Source organism: Ammospiza caudacuta, chromosome 5 (genome assembly GCF_027887145.1).
Source record: "Ammospiza caudacuta isolate bAmmCau1 chromosome 5, bAmmCau1.pri, whole genome shotgun sequence".
Taxonomy (NCBI): domain Eukaryota; kingdom Metazoa; phylum Chordata; class Aves; order Passeriformes; family Passerellidae; genus Ammospiza; species Ammospiza caudacuta.
This window is the reverse complement of record NC_080597.1, coordinates 77,906,820-77,926,149: the sequence shown is the minus strand read 5'-3', so window position 1 is coordinate 77,926,149 and position 19,330 is coordinate 77,906,820. Positions and strand designations below refer to the sequence as shown.

Sequence of the window (19,330 nt, the reverse complement as noted above, 5' to 3'; positions counted from 1 at the left end):
CCACAGCCAGGATATCCCCATGGCACAGCTAAAGCTTCACTTTTCATGCCAAGGCATTTTGAGGATCATCAGAGTCATCCCAATCCATACACAAGGCCTCAGGCTCATCCTTGTGAAAGGGGTGCTGAGGCATGGGCTAAACAGGGATTCAGGAATGCTCACATCCCAATAAATACCGGGGTTGTAAATGCTGCCTGGTAGGGAGCTTGAGAGGAAAGGAAAATCCTCCAGCTTCACTTACTTTCCATGGCATTGGGTTTTTCTGTGACACAGAGGGGAGAAAAGCTGCCTGAAAAGATCTGATTTGGTGTTGCCTTGGAATAAGAATTATTCCCTTGTTCCCTGGAGAGTTCCCAGCCCAAGGTCGGTGGTTGAGACAAAAAGGAGAAGCTGTGGGAGCTGTGAGGGAGGAGTTGTGAGGGAGTTGAGGGGGATCTGTGAGGGAGCTGTGGGGGATTTGTGGGGGATTCGTGAGGGAGTTGTGGGGGGTTTGTGGGGGAGCTGTGAGAGAGCTGTGGGGGATTTGTGAGGGAACTGTGTGTCCCGCTGGCAGCTGATGCAGGCTCCTGTTTCCACAGGTGATCTCATTTTTGAGGAAAAAGGACAAGTTCCTGAGCCTGGTGCTAAAGCACATCGACACCTCTGCCATGATGGACCTGCTGCTGCGCCTCATCAGCTGCGTGGAGCCCACGGCGCTGCGCCAGGACGTGCTCAACGTGAGGGCCTTCCCCTGCCAGCCCCTGTCCCTGCCTGGCTGGGGACAGCTGGGGTCTGTGGGTGTTTTATCCCAGGAGCACATCCCCCCCTCAGGCAGCTCCTGTTCCCAGGGCTGGGGTCACTCTGTGGGGTCCCTCATTGTGGCTCCAGGGCAGCAGCCTGGGTCACTCCTGGCAGCAAAGGGGTTCCCACTCGTTTTTCCATGGAGCAACCTCTCTTCAGCTGGAGAGCTTGGAGAAAGGAAAACTGTGTTTTCCCAGTGTTCAGAAATTCAGACATTGATTGGGACAGTAATTCGTGTAATTCCTTACCATGTTCAAGAATCATAGAGTCAAGGAATCCTGGAATGGTTGGGGTTAGAGAGGACCCTAATGCCCCTCCAGTGCCCCCTGTGCCATGGCAGGGACACCTCCACTGTGCCAGGCTGCTCCAGCCCCAGTGTCCAGCCTGGCCCTGGGCACTGCCAGGGATCAGGGACAGCCCCAGCTGCTCTGGCAATGCCAGCCCAGGCAGGAATTCCTCATTGCCAAGATGCCACCCATGGCTGCCCTCTGGCAGTGGGAGCCATTCCCTGTGTGCTGTCCCTGCAGGCCTTGTCCCCAGTCCCTCTGCAGCTCTGCTGGAGCCCCTGCAGGCCCTGCCAGGGGCTCTCAGCTCTCCCTGGATCCTTCTCCTCTCCAGGTGAGCACCCCCAGCTCTCCCATCCAGGCTGTGGAGCAGAGGGGCTCCAGACTCATCCCTGGAAATGTTTTTCCTTGTAATGGAAGTTTGCTCATTTCCCAGGCAGCTGAGTTTGGGCATTGTTGGGATGAGTCTGGGGGATGTCACACGTGCAGCAGCTTTCCTGGAGCAGGAGTGGGATGTGAATGGAAACGGATGGAGATGAGGGGCTGAGCACGTGGGGCTGGCAGGGAGGAGTGGCAGGGAGCCTTTGGAGAGGACCTTCCTGGTTTGCCTGGGCCAGAAGAGAGGATAGGGAATAGTTTACATGGAGAACAAGAAGTTGTGGAGCAAGGTGAAGGTGCAGTGACAGCTGTTCCAGCATCTGGCAGGAGGTGGAATTGCTGGGTGTGAGCAGCAGGAAGAACAGGAGCTGCTGGGAGAACGTGGTGGGGTTCTGCCACCACTGCTCAGATGAGGCTGTTTGTCCCTGGAGCATTCCATGTTTTCCGAAGGGCCCTGTAGTTCCATGGCAGGATGCACATCCACATCCATCCCCATCCATGCTAATGCAGATCTGAATACATCCCTGTCCCTGCCTTAGGGATGGGATTGGAGATGGAAGGAAGGGCTTCCCCTTCCTGCAGAGCTTCCCAGAGCCCTTCTTGCTCTGAGTTCTTGGACATCCATTGAGGATTTTCTCTGCTGCTCTTTTCCCTGCAGTGGCTGAATGAAGCCAGGATTATCCAGAGACTCGTGGAGCTGATCCATTCGAGCCAGGATGAGGATGTGAGTGGCACAGGGCTGGGATTTGGGGGGCTGGGTCCTGCAGGGTCCGGGAGATTTCTGTTTGCCTTGTCCTGTTGACCTGTGGAGGAGCCATGGGGATGGCCTTGGGATGTCCCATCTTCTGCTCAGCACCAGATGAGGGGAATTGGAGTGGTTTCATCTGCTTTTGACTTACTTTACTCCCAGTTTCTTTGTTCTGCTGCCTCAGTTCATCTCAGTCCTACAGACAGTGGGGATTTCCCTTGGGATTAGGGAGGAGCCTGTGTTCCTGGGAGATCCTTTAAAATCAGCCACTTCATGCCATTTTCAAATCTTTCTAACCCCAAGTAGGAATTCAGTTGTAAAGTCCAGAAAATGCAGTTCTCTGAGCCCAGTTCCCTCAGCTCATCTCAGGCAAACTTCCCTCTGCAAGGGGAAAACTGGGAACATCCCCATGGATTGGATTTTGTTGGAGCAGATGCTGAGGTACAGCAGATCCATAGAGGCCTCTGATGGCCAGAAGCAGAGGATGAATTCCTCAAACACTCCTGGAAAGCCTTTTAAATCCCAGGAATTAAATGGTGAAGGGTTTTCTCAAGCAGGAAAGCTGAGCAGTGAGGGGAAGGATGGGATGTTTGTGTTGTAGATGTGCAGATTAGCAGGATTGAGGAGAGAAAAAGGAATCCTCACCCCTGAGCTCCCGAATGGTCACGTTTGGGCCAATCTCCTTTGAGTGCAAAGCCTGTTGGTGCTGCAGCTCCAGGAGTGTCCAGTCCTGAGTAACTCCAGGGGGAGCAGGAGTGGGGTTGATCCCAGCCAGAGCATTCCCAGCCTGGCCAGGTGCTGAGGCTGCTCCTGTCCTGTTTCCAGAGGCAATCCAACGCTTCCCAGACCCTGTGTGACATCATCAGGCTGAGCAGAGACCAGAGCACTCAGCTCCAGGATGTCCCGGAGCCAGATCCACTTCTCACGGCACTGGAATCGTGAGTACTGGGGGCACTGGGCGTGCTGGGGGCACTGGGTGCCCTGGGAGTGGCTCCTGGAGCGCTCTGCAGGGAGCAGAGAGCAGGGATGTTCCTTTGGAGCTGGAGCAGCTCTGAATGGCCTCTTCAGTGATCTGGGGGTTGGGGCTCTGTCCAGAGGCAGGAGAGGGGATCAGGGAGCCCAAAGGTCCCAGCTGATCCAGGGTGAGAAGCAAAAACCCAAGGAATTCCAGCCTGGCAAAGGGAGGGTTGTGTGGGACCTCGCAGCACCTTCAGGGTCTGAAGGGATCTCAGAGGAATCCCAGAACCTTTAATGAGGGCTGTGATTCCCTGCAGTGGCAGGGGTGATGGCCATGGATCCCATGGTACTTACAGACTTTTTTGGTAATTTTAGGCTCTCTTTGTACTTTTGGAGAGGGCTGTGGGACCCTGCACTTCCAGGAACTATCTCCAGAATTCTTGCTCAAAATAAAGGAGCATTTTGGGCAAAGGGGTTCTCTTGCTTCTCTTCCCTTTCTGCTGAAGGTCACAAAGCTCATTACCCTTCCTGGCCAGTTTTCCCAGCATTACAGTGACCTTTTGGGTTTTGGATAACTTTTATCATTCCTGAGTCAGGAATGAATGATCAGCCTGAAGGAGGTGGGATCAGGGAATGAACCCCAAATCCAGGTTCAGGAGATACTACTGGGTGCAATAAAGGGAATTTGGTTCATTACAGAAAATTGCCTCCTTTTCCTGCCTCTGCCTCCCCTGTTCAGCTGACAGAGGGTATTTAGATGCTCCTCATTAAAAGAATCCTCCCTCATTCAGCTGTTTTTACATTTTTGTCTCATATTTTATTTATACCCATGGAAAGGAGACTTTTTGGAACGTTATAAAATAGTCAGGATTGGGCTGTGAACTCCAGGGATGCTGGGTTTGGCTGGACATGGGACTGGGGAAGGCAGGGAATGGGAAGGGTCTTCCTGAGGGCTGGACTTTGGGGAGCTGTCCCTGAGGGACAGAGCTGGGATGTGGTGAGGGACAGGAGCTGCAGGAACTGGAGCAACAACTGACAGAACCAGAGGACACAGTCTTAAACTGCGCCAAGGGAAATTCAGGTTGGAGAGCAGGAAAAAGCTTTTCCAGCAAGGGGAATAAAGTTCTGAAATGACTGCCCAGGGAGATGGTGCAGTCTCCATCCCTGGGTGTGTTTAACCAGCCTGGATGTGGCACTGGGTGCCAGGGGCTGCCTCAGGGGTTGGGGCTGGGCTGGAGTCGATGACATTGAAGGTCTCTCCCAACCTGGTGATGGTGTGAGCTGGGGAGCAGGGCTGGCCTCAGCCTCCTGTTCCTGCCACCGTCATTCCTTGGTGTGGCACAGGGAAGGGGGAAGCGTGGGACGTTCCCTGTGCCTTCAGTGCCCGTGTGAGTGAGCCCTGTGTCCCCAGGCAGGAGTGCGTGGAGCAGCTCCTCACCAACATGTTCGACGGGGAGCAGAGCGAGACCTGCATCGTCAACGGAACCCAGGTGCTCCTGACGCTGCTGGAAACGCGGCGCTCTGGGTGAGTCGGGACCGCCGGGATCACTGGGACTGCTGGGATCGCTGGGATCGCTGGCATTGCCAGGGTTACTGGGATCGCCGGGATCACCGGGATTGCCGCGATCACCGGGATTGCCAGGATTACCGGGATCACCGGGATCACTGGGATTGCCAGGATCACTGGGATCGCCGGGATTGCTGGGATTACTGGGATCACTGGGGCACTGGGATTGCTGGGACTGCTAGGATTGCTGGGATTATCAGGATCACTGGGATTTCCAGGATCCCTGGGATTACTGGGATTACCAGGATCGCTGAGATTACCAGGATCACTGGAATTACTGGGATTACTGGGATCACTGGGATTGCCAGGATCGCTGGGATTACTGGGATTACCAAGATCCCTGGGATTACCGGTATTACTGGGATCACTGGGATTAGCAGGATTACTGGGATCACCAGGATTACTGGGATTATTGGGATTACCAGGATCGCTGGGGTCACTGGGATCACCGGGGGCTCCAGGCTGGGCTGGGGGCACTGCCCAGACACAGGAAATGGCTTCAAGCTGGAAGATGGGAGTCTTAGATGGGATATTTTGGGAGGGAATTCGTGGCTGGGAGGGTGGGCAGGGCCTGCTGCCCCTGGATCCCTGGCAGCGTCCAAGGCCAGGCTGGACACTGGGGCTGGGAGCAGCCTGGGACAGTGGGAGGAACAAACATTGTTAGGTAGCTCTTGCTGAGCCGAGCACTTCTCTGGAAGTGTTTAAGGGTTTGGAACCCCAGGCCCCACTTTGGGAATGTGGTTTGCCAGCTCTACTGGGAGGTTATTTCTGGTCAGCTCCTCCTGAGCTCAGCACAGGTTTGGTTGTGTGAGCAGCACCTGGGATATTATACCAATATTAACTAATACAGTATAATAAATAATGGGAATAGCTAATATAATAGAATCAATATTGTGCAGGTATGGGAATGTGTTCAGGAGCTGAATATTATTATTTTTCATCCTCATTTTTGAAGAGAAAACCACTGACATGGCCAGTGTGACTGGAGGCTCTTTAACAAAATCTCCACCTCTGGATACTGGGGGCAGTTCTGGGCCCCAGGAGAAGGAAAATGGAATGCAGGAAGTGTAGAAGGAAAATGGTTTTAGTGGAATTGCTGATTGAACACCAGGTTGGGCACTGGTTTAATATCATAAAGTCCCAGAATCCCAGGATGGACTGGGTTGGGAGGGACCGTGAGGACCCTGGTATCACTTGGTTGTTCAGAATGGGAAGAGGGAATGGTGAGTGACTTCAGTGAATCCTGGTGTTCCCTCAGAGTGGAAGGCCTGATGGACTCGTACACTCAGGGATTCGAGAGGTCTTACACTGTCAACAGCAGCATCTTACACGGCATCGAGCCCCGGCTCAAGGACTTCCACCAGCTGCTGCTGTGCCCGCCCAAGGTACCGCCGGCACTCCCGGGGCTCCAGACAGCTCCATGGACACGTGGCCAGGGAGGGGAAATCCACTCCAAACCCTGTAACTCAGGGATGAGCAGCAGGAGTCTGAGAGCTGTGTTCAGGGAAATCTTTGGAACTGGGGAGATGGGAAGGGATGGAGAGGAAGAAACTTTCAGTGCATAGTTGGATTTTAATCTTCTGATTTGGAAGTTAAATCTCGCAGTGGCCCCAGAACCGTCCTCTTGGGAAGGTGGTCTATGTTTCCCTGCTGAGAACATTCCTGAAATGGGTGGGTTCTGTTAAATCTGAGAATTCCAGAACAGCTGGGGTTGTTAGGGATCACCCGGTGCAACTCCATGCAGGGCAGGGTCACTGGAGCAGGTGACAGAGGGACGCGTCCAGCTGGGATTGGGATGCCTGCAGAGTGGGGCACTCAGGCCCTCCCTGGGCAGTGCAGGGTTCCAGGGCTCTATCCCCTCCATGGGAAGCTCTTGCCCCTGGTGAGGTGGAATTCCCATGGTTGGATTTATGGCCAAGGCCCTGCAGAACCCTGGTGCAGGTGCTCTGTGGGAACGCTGCCCTGCCCTGACTGCCCTCCCTGCCCGCAGAAACCGGCGATCCTGACCACGCTGGGGGTGCTGGAGGAGCCGCTGGGGAACGCGCGGCTGCACGGCTCGCGGCTGATCGCGGCGCTGCTGCACGCCAACACGCCCAGCATCAACCACGAGCTCTGCAGGCTGGGCACCCTGGACTTGTTACTTGTGAGTGTTTGGGGCACTGGGGATGGGGACCTGGGATCCCTCTGTGCGGGGCTTGTGCCAGGGGGACAAAGTCCTGGCATTTCCCTTACCTGCTCCAGTGAGCAGGACTTGTTACTTGTGAGTGTTTGGGGGCACCGGGGTGGGACCTGGATCCCTTCTGTGCAGGGATTGTGCCAGGGGGACAAAGTCCTGACATTTCCCTTACCTGCTCCACAAGGAGCAGATCCCTGGAGGAGCTTTTGTGATCCAAATCCGACTGTTTGGGGTTTTGGACTGAGCCTCACACTTCCAAGTCCATGTTAGTTCAGTGGAGAAGGTGTGAAACAGTCTCTGCTGTGAGTGTGAGCTCGTGGAATGATGAGAGATTAATTTTCTCCCAGGATCCCTGAGGCTGGAAAAAGCCTTGCAGAACCTGGGCAGCCTTAAGAGAATTCATTCCACCCTTAGCAGTGGTTTAGTTCCTGTTTTTCCTAGGCTTCACTGAGCCCCAGCAGAGTTGTTTAATTCAGTGTGTCTGTGCTGTGAGTGCTGTGTGAGAGGATTCCTAAGTGCTCCATTTACGGGGAATATTCACTGATTTCCCAGCAGACTGAGTGCCCTGGGAATGCAGAGCCCAGCCTGCACTGGGTGCTGGCATGTAGCAGGAAAACTGTATGAGTGGAATTGCTTGATCAAACAGCTTGGGCAACAATTTAATATCCCAGAGTCCCAGAATCATGGGATGGGTTGCAGATCCTTAAAGATCCCTGATATCATTAAAACCAGGAAAATTTATCCCAAGTAAACTCTTCCATCTCTCATTTCTCCTCCAGGATTTATTTTTTAAATACACGTGGAATAACTTTTTGCATTTCCAAGTGGAGCTGTCCATAGCAGCCATCCTGTCGCACTCGGTGCACGAGGGGAAGCCCAGCCCGGGGGAGCCGGGCAGCAAAGAGGAGGCTGCGAGCGGGAGCGCGGCCGCGGAGCCCCCACAGCCCCCACAGCCCCCACAGCCCCCACAGCCCCCTGCCAGAGGCACCGAGAACCTCATGGTCACCCACGTGAGAGCCGGGCTGGGGTCACCAGGGTGCCTGGGGAGGGGCTGGGGTCATCAGGGGTCTCGGGGATCAGACTGGGATCACCAGGGTGCCTGGGGTGGGGCTGGGGTCACCAGCGCGTCTCTGGGATGGGGCTGGGGTCACCAAGGTCCCTGGGCTGGGGCTGGGGTCACCAGGCATCTCTGTGGTGAGGCTGGGGTCACCAGGGATCCCTAGGATGAGGCTGGGGTCACCACAGATCTCTGGGATGGGGCTGGGGTCACCAGGACATCTCTAGGGTGGGCTGTTCCAGAGCGGGCACTTGTCTCAGTGTAGATTTTTTAAATTATTATTTATTTTTATATGTAATTTTTAGTAGGTTTTGTTATTATTTATTGCCTTTAAAATTTGTTTTTATTGCTTATTATCAAATTTTCATGGGCTTTATTATTATCTATTTTTAATGGGTTTTATTATTATTTATTATCATTTGTAGTGGGTTTTATTGTTATTTTTTATCTATTTTTAGTGGGCTTTGTTATTACTTATTATCATTTGTAGTGGTTCTCATGGAGCTGTGGTTACTTTTATGCCTTTATTTGTACTGCTGTGCTGGGATCCTCTGGGGAATAACCAGGAAGGAATTGGGCTCTTGGACAGGGGAAGGGCTGAGGTTGGAGCTCCTGAGGAGCAGCCAGGGAAGGAGCAGGAGGATCCACAGTTCTCCTTTGGAAAATCCTGACTATCCTCCCCTTTTCCCCACAGCTGTTCCAGAAGTGCTGCCTGGTGCAGAGGATATTGGACGCCTGGGAAGCCAATGACAAAATCCAGTAAGGAATTGCTGGCCTGGGGCTTCACATTCACTTTGGAATATTCTTGGAGAATTTCCATTTTAATGGTGTTGAGACAGACTTGGATTTTGGTTGGGATTTGGAACTGGGGTGATTTGCATGCTGACAAGCCAAATTCCCAAATTTTGGACAGGATTTGAAGGCATGGTGGGTTTTATGGATGTTTCCAACACCCCATCCCAAACATTCAGTCTTCTGCTTACCTGCTTTCTCAGGGAATCCCATGGAATACTCACTTTTTAAACTTTTTTGTTTGTTTGTTTCAAATGTACAATTTTATTCTTCCCGGAGTACAAAACTGTTGGAAGTTGGGGTGGCCAAGCATTTGTGGCCTGGATTTTCTATTTTATCTTTAAAAAACCCTTGGATTTTGTGCTGATTGGGCTGATAAGAGCTAAATATTCTAAAAGAACTAAAACATTAAAGTGGAAATATTCCAGAAGCTTCAGTTTCCATGTCCAGCTCAGTGTTTGGTCCTCCCTCTCTATTTTGAGCTCCTGGTGGCTTCCAAGGCCTTTGGAGTCCCACTGGAATTGTTTAGGCCATAATTGGTGGATTGAGATCTGGATTACATTTTTTTGTTGTTGGTGTGGTTTGGGGTTTTGGATTTTTGGTTCTTTTTACAGCCCCTTGTCCACATAAGGAATTTTACTGGGCATTTCCTTGCTCAGTTCTGTAGGACCAAAAATATCCCTGGGTGCTGCTTGGGAGTCTTCCTGATTAAACCAGAAAGGAGCCAGAGCTCATCCCTATTTCCTGCCAGAGTTCCAGTCACCACCACGCTGGAAAGAATCTGAATGGAAGGAAAAAAATAGGGATTTAAGCAGAGGAATCTCAGCTGGGGCTTTGGGAAGGTGGAGTTTCCAGGAAGGTCCTTGGCTGCTCTCAGTGAGCAGATGGAGACCAGCTGGGGCTGCCCCTGATCCCTGGCAGTGCCCAGGGCCAGGCTGGACACTGGGGCTGGAGCAGCCTGGCACAGTGGGAGGTGTCCCTGCCATGGCAGGGTGGCACTGGAAGGTCCCTTCCCACCCAAACCATTCCCTGGGCTGCTTTGGAGCACGGCTTCACTCTGCAGGAAGGGAAGCAGTGAGGAGCCAGAGCGGGGACTCAGGGCTGCTCGGGCTCTGTGTTGGGAACTGGTTTTAACCCAGGGGGAATCCCATGGTTGGATGGGAATGTCTTCTGTTCTGGGGGAGTCACTGCTGCAATCCCAGTCCCACCCTGGAGCTCTACCAGTAGCTGTACATCCTTAACTTTGGGAGTTTTCTTCCCTGGGAATTACAGTCAGATTTATTTCTGCATCTTTTCCATGTTTATCTCCTTGTTTAGAACCCCTGCCATGTTACCTGAGTGGGAGGAGGGATCCCAAAACAGCGCAAAATGAGGGAAGGTCCCTGTCCTGGGGGTGAGCTCACCCCATCCTGCCAGAGCAGGGCTGATCCCTGTGTGGGGCTGAAATTCTGTGACCATTGGGGCAAGAATGCTGTGGCTACTGGGGCAGGAATTCTGTGGCCAGTGGGGCAGGAATGCTGTGGCCAGTGGGGCAGGAATGCTGGGGCCATTCCCAGGGCTCTGTCCTGGCTCTGTGGTTATCCTGGCTCCATGGGCAACCCATCCCAGCTCCATGGGTGTCCTGGCTCCCTGGGTATCCCGGTTCTGTGGATGTCCCGACTCTAAGGATATCCTGGTTCCGTGGGTATCCCAGCTCCGAGGGTGTCCTGGCTCCGTGGGTAGCGGCTGCTCTCTGTTCCAGGGCAGAGGGCGGCAGGAGGAGAGGGAACATGGGGCACCTGACCCGCATCGCCAACGCCGTGGTGCACAACATGGAGAAGGGGCCCATGCAGGCCCAGATCAGTGACTTCATCAAAGGTACCGCCTGCTTCTCCTTCTCCTTCTCCTTCTCCTTCTCCTTCTCCTTCTCCTTCTCCTTCTCCTTCTCCTTCTCCTTCTCCTTCTCCTTCTCCTTCTCCTTCTCCTTCTCCTTCTCCTTCTCCTTCTCCTTCTCCTTCTCCTTCTCTTCCTTCACTTTTCACTGCTCTCCAGGGAAAAATAACTCTTGGGAACTCCTGGGAGGGCTCACTGCAGGTATTTCCTCAAGATCCTTTCCCATTGGAAAGTGTTCCCAGGGAAATCCCACAATATTCTCATCATTTAAAGTATGGTGAGACCCCATTTGGCTCCTCCTGGTTTTCACACAGTGAGGTTAAGATTGGACAGTGGGAGGTGTCCCTGTCATGGCAGGGGTGGCACTGGATGGGCTTTGAGATCCCTTCCCACCCAACCCATTCCATGATTCCATGGCTCTCTGAGGAAAGAGACAGGAGGTTGTGTCCCCAGAGGCCCCAGATGTGCTCATCAGGGATATTCCCATTGCCAGGCTGTGTCCATCCTGCCCTCACTGGATCCACTTGGAGAACTGGTTTTGTCAAATAGGCTTGGGTGGGAAGAAGGAAGATTTTCCATTTTCCACATTTTCCATCCCCTCTGCTCAGCCCCTGCCGGGCTAGGAAGGGGCACAGCTGGGCAGTGACAATCTGGGGGCACAATCTTCTGCTTGTTTCTCCTTTTATTATTTCCCCATTTCCCTGCCTCAACCCTCAAGTTCTGCTCACCTTTGTGCTCCCAGTTGTGCTGGGCTGGGAGGGATGGGAGGGGAAGGTGCCCTCAGTCTCCAGGAGAAAAGGGAAGACCCAAGCACAGCTGGAGCCCTGCTCGGGGTTGTTCCCAGCAAGGTGAGAGAAGCTGTGAGCCCTTTGCCCAGGTGAGTCCCCAGGGAGTTCAGCTGGCTCAGAACTCCCATGGTTTCTATGTCCCTTTTGTTCCAGAGTTGCCTGAGGACTGCAGGGGCAGGTGGGAGAGTTTTGTGGAGGAGACGCTGACGGAGACAAACCGGAGAAACACGGTGGATTTGGTGAGTTGGTCACTCCAGTGCCTGCTGGGCTTCTCCTAACAAAAAAGGGATATTCCTGGTTTTTCTCATTTTCCTTCTTTTGCTGAAGAGCCCTTCAAGGCAGAGTAGAAAGCATTTCCATAAACATGTTTCATAACAGTCCTTCAGCAGAGCTGATCTGTGGTGCTGAGCTGGTCCCTGGGATTCCTTGGGGCAGCTCCTGCCTGGGCAGGAGTTTGGGCTTTGGTGGAACTGAAACATTGGAGCTTTTCCAGTTTTCCCTGGTTCCCTGACTGGTTTGTGCTTTCCCAGGTGAGCACCCACCACCTGCACTCCTCCAGCGAGGATGAGGACATTGAAAATGCTTTTCCCAACGAGCTCACTCTCCAGCAGGTGGGTTGGGAGCATCTTCACTCTTCCCAGGAAACTCACTGCTCCAGTTGCCTTTGGTCCATCCTGGTGTGGAACAGCTTCCTGAACTCTGCTCCCAGTCTGTGTTCAGCTCCTTTGGGGTTTCCCAGAGCAGTTCCATGGCCTGGGATCCACCTGAGAGCAGGGCAGGAGGCATCAGGTTGGGAATCCCAGAGCTCTGTGTGATCCTGCACTGGGAAGGGATCAGAGTGAGGGTTTCACACTCTTCCCTGGGATTTTAGTGCTTTCCTGGAGGAGCTCCACTGACTGTTTCTGGAATGTCTCTGGACACCCTATTGATGGATTTTTTGGGATCCCTTCCCAGGCCTTCTCTGAGTACCAGATCCAGCAGATGACAGCCAATTTTGTGGATCAGTTTGGCTTCAATGATGAGGAGTTTGCAGACCAGGATGACAACATCAAGTGAGTCTGGGGGTGTTTGGTGGCAGCACCGAGTGAGTCTGGGGGTGATTGGCATTTCAGCCTCTTTGCATCCCATCCTCCCTCTGCTTCAGGTTTACAAATGAGCCTTGTTATCCCTCCTCAGGTTGTAAACAGCTCCTTGTTTTCCAGGAGCCCAGCCCGATCTCCAGAGCCAGGTGGAGAAGCAAGGAAAAGTATTCTTTCATTTCAAAGAGGGATATTTGAAATAAAGCAGGCAACTGTTGTCCAGCCCTGGTCTGGAATGAGTTTAAAGACAAAGCATGAGAGCAAACCCTGGGCAGTTAAACAGATCTTTTCCAAGGAATTAAATCCTTATTGGAAGGAGGAGTGAAGAGACAGTGCTCTGATGGAATCCATGGAAAATGCAGCCATTTTCCCTCTCCTGAGTAAGGGAGCAGGGATGATCAGGAGCAGTGGCATTTCAGGGAGACAGGGAAGGGGATTCAGTGTTACACAACTTGCTGAATCCGGAGCTCAGAATTTGCTGCTTTTACAGAATTCCTTTAATCCCATTAAAGCTGCAGCTCATCCTCTCCCCTTAGAAATGTACCTGGCACTGGGATTATCCCAGTGGCCATAACAGTCCTGAAATTGGGACCAATTATGGACAGAACAGTGCTCCAGGGGATCCCAATGCTCCTGGGTTTGTCTGCATCCCGGGAATTCCTTGGGATCCAAGGCAGCACCTCTGCCCTTCCCATCCAGGGTTTTTCCTGAGCCTCAGAGATGTCAGAAACTTGATAAGGCCAAAAAGTTCTAGAATAGAATCAGAGTTGAAATGAACAGAAATTATTCTGTTCTACACATAAATATTTTTTTAAATAAAATAAAATAAAGACTTTTCACTGCTGGCAAATACAGCCCCATGTGAGTGAGGGGCAGGGAGGAGTTAAATCCCTGTGGAGCTGCCCCAGGGGCCTCGTGCCAGGTGTAAAATGAACACGAAACTGGAAGAAGTGTGCGTGGCAGGTTGTAGCTCTGTTTGTGATTGGAAAAGGAGAATGTTCTGCAAAACCGGGAATATTGTGGGAGTGGTGCTCCCTGCCAGCTGTTTCCAAGTGGTGGACACTGGGCTGGAAGTGAATTGGAATATTTAAGGACTATCAGTCCTGTGTCAATGTCCCTAGAACTGCAGGGGTATTGAACAGGAGAGTCTTTCAAAGAAAATGACACTGGAAAAGCTACAGATCCATGAGTGGGGAGTGAACGCTTCCTGAATCCAAACTCTGGGAATTGGGAATTTCTGGGCCTGCAGCACCCTCTGCTGTTCCCACCAGGGGCTCCCCTGCCTTGGACTGGGAATTGGGTCATCGGGGATATTCACATTCTGGGATATTCACAGAGCAGCACACCTTGGGCTTTGAGACTGAGATTCACAGAACCCCAGGATCCCTGAGGCTGGAAAAGCCCATCCAGCCCCAGCTGTGCCCAATGGCCACCTTGTCCCCAGCCCAGAGCCCTGAGTGCCACCTCCAGGAATTCCTTGGACACCTCCAGAGATGGAGACTCCGAATTTCCCCTGCTGAGGTCTGACCCCCTTTCCATGGGGAAATACCTGCTGGTGTCCGCCCTGAGCTCCCCTGTCCCAGCCTGAGGCCGTTCCCTCTGCTCCTGTCCCTGTTCCCTGGAGCACAGCCCGACCCCCCCAGCTGCCCCCCAGGAATCCCCTCCAGTGCCCCCCTGCCATGGGCAGGGAATGTTCTAGGCTGGAATAACCCTTCCCTCGGTGAGGGGACACCGTGGGCAGGAGTGGCTGTGCGGGGACCCCAGCCCAGGAGTGGCTCTGGCCCTGCTGCTGTCCCTGTGGGCAGCACGGGCTCCTGGGAGCCACCCCTGAGGCTCTTCCCTCCCTCCTCCCTCCCAGCGCTCCCTTTGACCGCATCGCCGAGATCAACTTCAACATCGACGCTGACGACGACAGCGTGAGTGGGCTCTGGGCTGGGGCTGGGCTCAGGGGGCTGCTGGAAAGGTGATGCTGGCAGGCTGAGAGAGCAGAGCTTTGGGGCTTTGGGCAGTGAAGAGGGGCCTGAGAGAGCTGGGCACTGCTGGCCCCTCAGGGCTTCCTGCCAGAAAATGTTCCTTCCCTCTGAGCACAGAGGGAATCTTCCTCCCTCCCTGCAGTGCTTGTTCTTGGAATAATGGAATCCTGGGATGGGTTGGGTGGGAGAGGACCTCAGAGCCCCTGCAGTGCCACCCCTGCCATGGCAGGGACACCTCCCACTGTCCCAGGCTGCTCCAGCCCCAGTGCCCAGCCTGGCCTTGGGCACTGCAGGGATCAGGGGCAGCCCCAGCTGCTCTGGCAATGCCAGCCCAGGCAGGAATTCCTCATTGCCAAGATGCCACCCATGGCTGCCCTCTGGCAGTGGGAGCCATTCCCTGTGTGCTGTCCCTGCAGGCCTTGTCCCCAGTCCCTCTGCAGCTCTGCTGGAGCCCCTGCAGGCCCTGCCAGGGGCTCTGAGATATCTCTGTATTCGTCTCCTGTGCAGGTGAACACCCCCAGCTCTCCCAGCTTTAGATCATCTTCCAGACATAGATTAGGGAAGCATAGGCAGAGAAGGATTTCTCATGGATCTAAACATTGCCAGGCTGTTCCTGGCCTTTCCTGCTTTATTGCCCCAAAGCAAAGCAGCAGCTGGACTGTGGTGGTCCCAGGTGATCCCAGTTCCTGAGCAAAGCTGGATTTGGTCAGCCCTGAGACTTGGGCTTAAAGCAGTGTCTCCAGAGAGCGTGTGGCATGTGGTTTCCCTTTGGTCCTGCAGCCCAACGCCTCCCTGTTCGAGGCCTGCTGCAACGAGCGCATCCAGCAGTTCGACGACAACGAGGAGGAGGAGGATATCTGGGAGGAGAAGGACATCTCCTACGCCACCCAGGTCAAGTCCAGGACACGGTAAGGTGAAAGCAGAGCTCTGATTTTCCCCTTGCTGCTGGCAATCTGCACATTTCAGTCCAGGCCAGGAGGAATTCCTTGGGTTTTGTGTCATTTTGGGGCTGTGAGGTTTTGTCTGACACAACCCTGAGCACTTTCCCTGCCACTTGTGCTGGGGGTTCTCCTGAACTGAAGACAGATCCAGTTCAAAGGAATTCATTAACGATGGGGACACCTAATGAGTGAGTCTTCCATCAAACACATTAAAAACCCCCACCCTTAGTGTGAAACACTTGGAATTTGCTCCTTCTCTCATCCTTGGAGAGGAGGAGGAGGAGGAGGAGGAGGTGAGACTGAGGGGAGTGGGCAGAACATTCTTTCTCACAACATTCAAATCAGAAAAGTGAGAACAAGAGGCCTCCCAGGGGCATCTCGGGCTTTGAAATAATTTTTCATCCCTTTGACAGAGCCACTTATTAAAATAAAGTTATTTCCATAATTCCCAATCTGCAATTTGATCAAAGGAAACAGAGAAAACATCCAAGACTTCCCTGTGTCCTTGCCAAGCATCAACAGCCTCAGGTCCTGCGTGGGCATGGGGTGGGCTCCACACCCGTGTCTGTCCCCTCTCTGAGCACTGGTTTGTGTGGTGTCCCCAGCCCTGGCTCTGTCCTGCACCTCCAGGGAATGCTGGCAGCAAAGCCCTCAGGAATGTGGGGGAATCTCTCTGTGCACCCAGGAGTGCCCTGAGTCGTTGGGGGAAATATTTTGGAGGAAACAACCCTGGCAAAGGCTCTGGGCTGTTTCCCCAGGGACAGGGAGGAGGAGCTGCGGGATCCAGGCATGGCTCATTCCCAGTTCCCATTCAGGTTTGGAGCCTCACAGACGTCAGAGAGCTCCAAGAGTGACCTGGAGAACGGGGACCACGACGGCAGCGTGGACTCGGAGGAGGAGGAGGAGCGGCCACCACCCCCCTCCCCACACAAGGGCAGCACCCCAGAGCAGAAGGACTCAGACTCCTGCCAAGGTACCAGGCTTGGGAGCACATCCCTGGGGCTGCAGGGGTCACAGCAGCACTCACACACTGCCAGCTCCCCTGGCCAGGGGAAACCAGAGTGTCAGGGCTCACCTTGTGCCTCTGGAGTCCCTGGAGCTGCAGCCCTGCCCCAGAACAGCCCTTGTGTCAGGCAGCCCCACAGGGAGAATCCCAGGGAAAGGGTCCCTGCCCGTGGCAGGGCTTGGAATGAGAGGAGCTGTAAGGTCCCCTCACACCCAAGCCATTCCATGGTTCTGTGGCTCCCTGAATCCCAGCTCCTTCAGTGCAAATCCCAATCAAAGCAGCAGTGCAGGGATGTGACCTGAACTCCTCCCTGCCTGTTCTTCTGCTTTTCCAGCTGTGCTCTGCCTGTGGCAGTCCCATCCCTACAGTAACTGGAGCAGGAGTGCAGAGGGACTGGCTTTTCCTGGAATCCCAGGAATGGGTTGGCTGGGAAGGGACCTCAGAGCCCCTCCAGTGCCCCCCCTGCCATGGCAGGGACACCTCCCACTGTCCCAGGCTGCTCCAGCCCCAGTGCCCAGCCTGGCCTTGGGCACTGCCAGGGATGCAGGGGCAGCCCCAGCTGCTCTGGCAGTTCCAGCCCAGCCCCTGCCCACTCTCCCAGACAGGAATTCCTTCCTAAGATGCCATCTACACCTGGGGCTCAAGCCATTCCCTGTGTCCTGTCCCTCCAGGCCCCTGTACATTGTCATTTTTCATCTTGTCTGCTCCCTTCAGGGGTTTTCACAACTCTGTGTAAATGACACCGTGGGAATGCTGGACAGACATGGTGCTGTCAGCAGAACAATTCCAAGGGACAAAGCACTTTCCCAACCATCCATTTTCCCGTGCTTTTTGAATTCTATACAGTTTTTTTCTCTGGGTGCTGCCTTTGTGTTGTCACTGTGAGCACCAGGCAGGGTTATCTCAGGTTCCTGCTCTCTACACCCCTTTGGAAATGTCAGATAATTACAGTCCATTGGGAAGGACCAGTATGAACCTCCCAGTCCCAGTGGGCTCTGTGTGTGGCAGCCCAGTCACCCTCTGGAGACTCAGCTGGAATTTGGGATCAGTTTTGGGGATGCAGCCCTGGGGGGGGCTCTCCTGCCTGGTTCGGTTCCTGCAGAGCTCTGCAGTCGTCCCTCTTCCCTGGGAAAAGCTAAGGAAAAATGCTGTTCCAAAGATGGGATTTTTAGGACTGGAAATAGGAAGTGGGACAAGAAGTGGAAGGAGGTTCTGGAGGAGGAATTGTCCAAGACTGTGAAAAAAGCAATGGGTGATTTTTAGGATCTTAAATATTGGAATCCATTGATCAGTTCTTTACCTGAAACCTAACCATTGGAGATGGAGATGGCAGCTTTTGGCAGGGAACTGAGGGACTTGGACCTGGGAATCACTGGCTTGGGAGATGAAGCCACCTGTGGTGTCATTTGTCTCCATGGATGCCTCTCAGGGATAAACACCTGCAGAGGGATCTCTGTGGGACACAGGTGGGTGTGGGAGGGGTGCCCTGGGATGGGTCACTGTGTCCCTGGGATCCCGGGGATGTTCCTGGGATGGGTTACTATGTCCCTGGGATCCCTAGGGTGCAGTTGAGATGTCCCTGGGATTCCCCTGGAATCCCAGGGGTGTTCCTCAGCTGGGTTGTTGTGTCTCTGGGACATCCCTGGGATCCCTGGGATGTTCCTGGGATGAGTTGCTGTGTCCCTGGGATCCCTGGGATGTCCCTGGGATGGATTTCTGTGTCCTTGGGATCCCTGGGATGTCCCTGGGATGGGTTGCTGTGTCTCTGGGATGTCCTTGGGATCCCTGGCATGTTCCTGGGTGGGTTGCTGTGTCTCTGGGATGTCCTTGGGATCCCTGGCATGTCCCTGGGGTCCCTGCTGTGTCCCTGGGGTGCTCCTGGCCAGCTGGGGCTGGGCTGGCACCCAGGCTGTGGTGTCTGTCCCTAGGGGCTGGCTGGACGGCCGTGTTCGAGCCCGCGGGCCCCACGCCGCCCGTGGCCATGGACGTGGGCTCCAGCGTGTGGGACTCGGCCGCCCCGCAGAGCAGCGCCCCGGAGGAGAAGGGCTGGGCCAAGTTCACAGACTTCCAGCCTTTCTGCTGGTAAGAGCCACGGAATTCCAGCTCCCCTGGGGCTTGGGAATGGGGGAGTATTTGGGATACGTTTTGATGGAGTGCCTGGCTGTAATCCTTTCTTCTTCCCCTTCCCATCGCTTCCGTTTTATTGTGTAATGCTGTCTGATGATCCTGGATCAGGCCTCCTTTGTGCTTCCTGCTGCTTCCCAGTGCTCCTGACTGGGGTGGGACACAGCCCCGCTTTCTGTGTCCTCGCTGGGGTAGAGAGCCAGGAAATAAGGTTTAGAGAAATTCACAACAGTGATGGGCCGGTGGCTGCTCCTGGGGCTGTTGGGAGGCTCTGGGGTGATCCTGGCTCCGTGCTCAGGGCTCTTCCCTCCCCAGCTCCGAGTCCGGCCCTCGCTGCAGCTCCCCCGTGGACACCGAGAGCGGCGGCACTGACGGGACCCCGGCACAGGGCCAGGACAAGAACTGTGAGTGACACTGAGCCACACGGGGTGCTCTCAGCCCCTGGGAACCCTGCATGGAGCCCCTGGGGCAGGAGAGACCTCCCTGTAGGGCCCCTGCCCTGAGCATTCCCTGTGGGATCAGTGAAGGAAACAAAGGCAGAGATCCCCAGGGTTTGTTGGGACAGTGTCAGCAGGGAAGGGATGGAGCTGCAGTGGGTTGGAGCTGATATCACAGGCACACTTCATTTACCCCTGGTGGTGTCCCAGGCCAGGCTGCATGGGGCTGGGAGCACTCTGGGACATGGAAGGTGTCCCTGCCCATGGTGGCACTGGGTGGGCTTTGAGATCCTTCCCACCCACCCCATCCCACGATTCCCAGGCCATCTGCAGTGGCTGCAGGCCCTGTTTGACCCCTCGGGCCGGTCCAG

General features: G+C 54.3%; 1 protein-coding gene across 2 annotated transcripts in view; it reads left to right on the top strand.

Annotated features, from left to right (window-relative positions):
• Window positions 1–19,330, top strand: part of PPP6R2 (protein phosphatase 6 regulatory subunit 2) — a 56,451-nt gene that overhangs the window by 31,079 nt on the left and 6,042 nt on the right. For both annotated transcript variants that reach the window (XM_058806013.1, XM_058806014.1), the window contains exons 5-21: window positions 579–716; window positions 2,101–2,166; window positions 3,016–3,128; window positions 4,559–4,672; window positions 5,973–6,099; window positions 6,705–6,857; window positions 7,670–7,900; window positions 8,642–8,706; window positions 10,481–10,596; window positions 11,553–11,638; window positions 11,930–12,010; window positions 12,354–12,451; window positions 14,337–14,394; window positions 15,232–15,359; window positions 16,208–16,365; window positions 18,327–18,480; window positions 18,838–18,926. In XM_058806013.1, coding sequence (XP_058661996.1) covers window positions 579–716; window positions 2,101–2,166; window positions 3,016–3,128; window positions 4,559–4,672; window positions 5,973–6,099; window positions 6,705–6,857; window positions 7,670–7,900; window positions 8,642–8,706; window positions 10,481–10,596; window positions 11,553–11,638; window positions 11,930–12,010; window positions 12,354–12,451; window positions 14,337–14,394; window positions 15,232–15,359; window positions 16,208–16,365; window positions 18,327–18,480; window positions 18,838–18,926 — 1,975 coding nt within the window. The remainder of the gene's footprint in view (window positions 1–578; window positions 717–2,100; window positions 2,167–3,015; window positions 3,129–4,558; window positions 4,673–5,972; window positions 6,100–6,704; window positions 6,858–7,669; window positions 7,901–8,641; window positions 8,707–10,480; window positions 10,597–11,552; window positions 11,639–11,929; window positions 12,011–12,353; window positions 12,452–14,336; window positions 14,395–15,231; window positions 15,360–16,207; window positions 16,366–18,326; window positions 18,481–18,837; window positions 18,927–19,330) is intronic.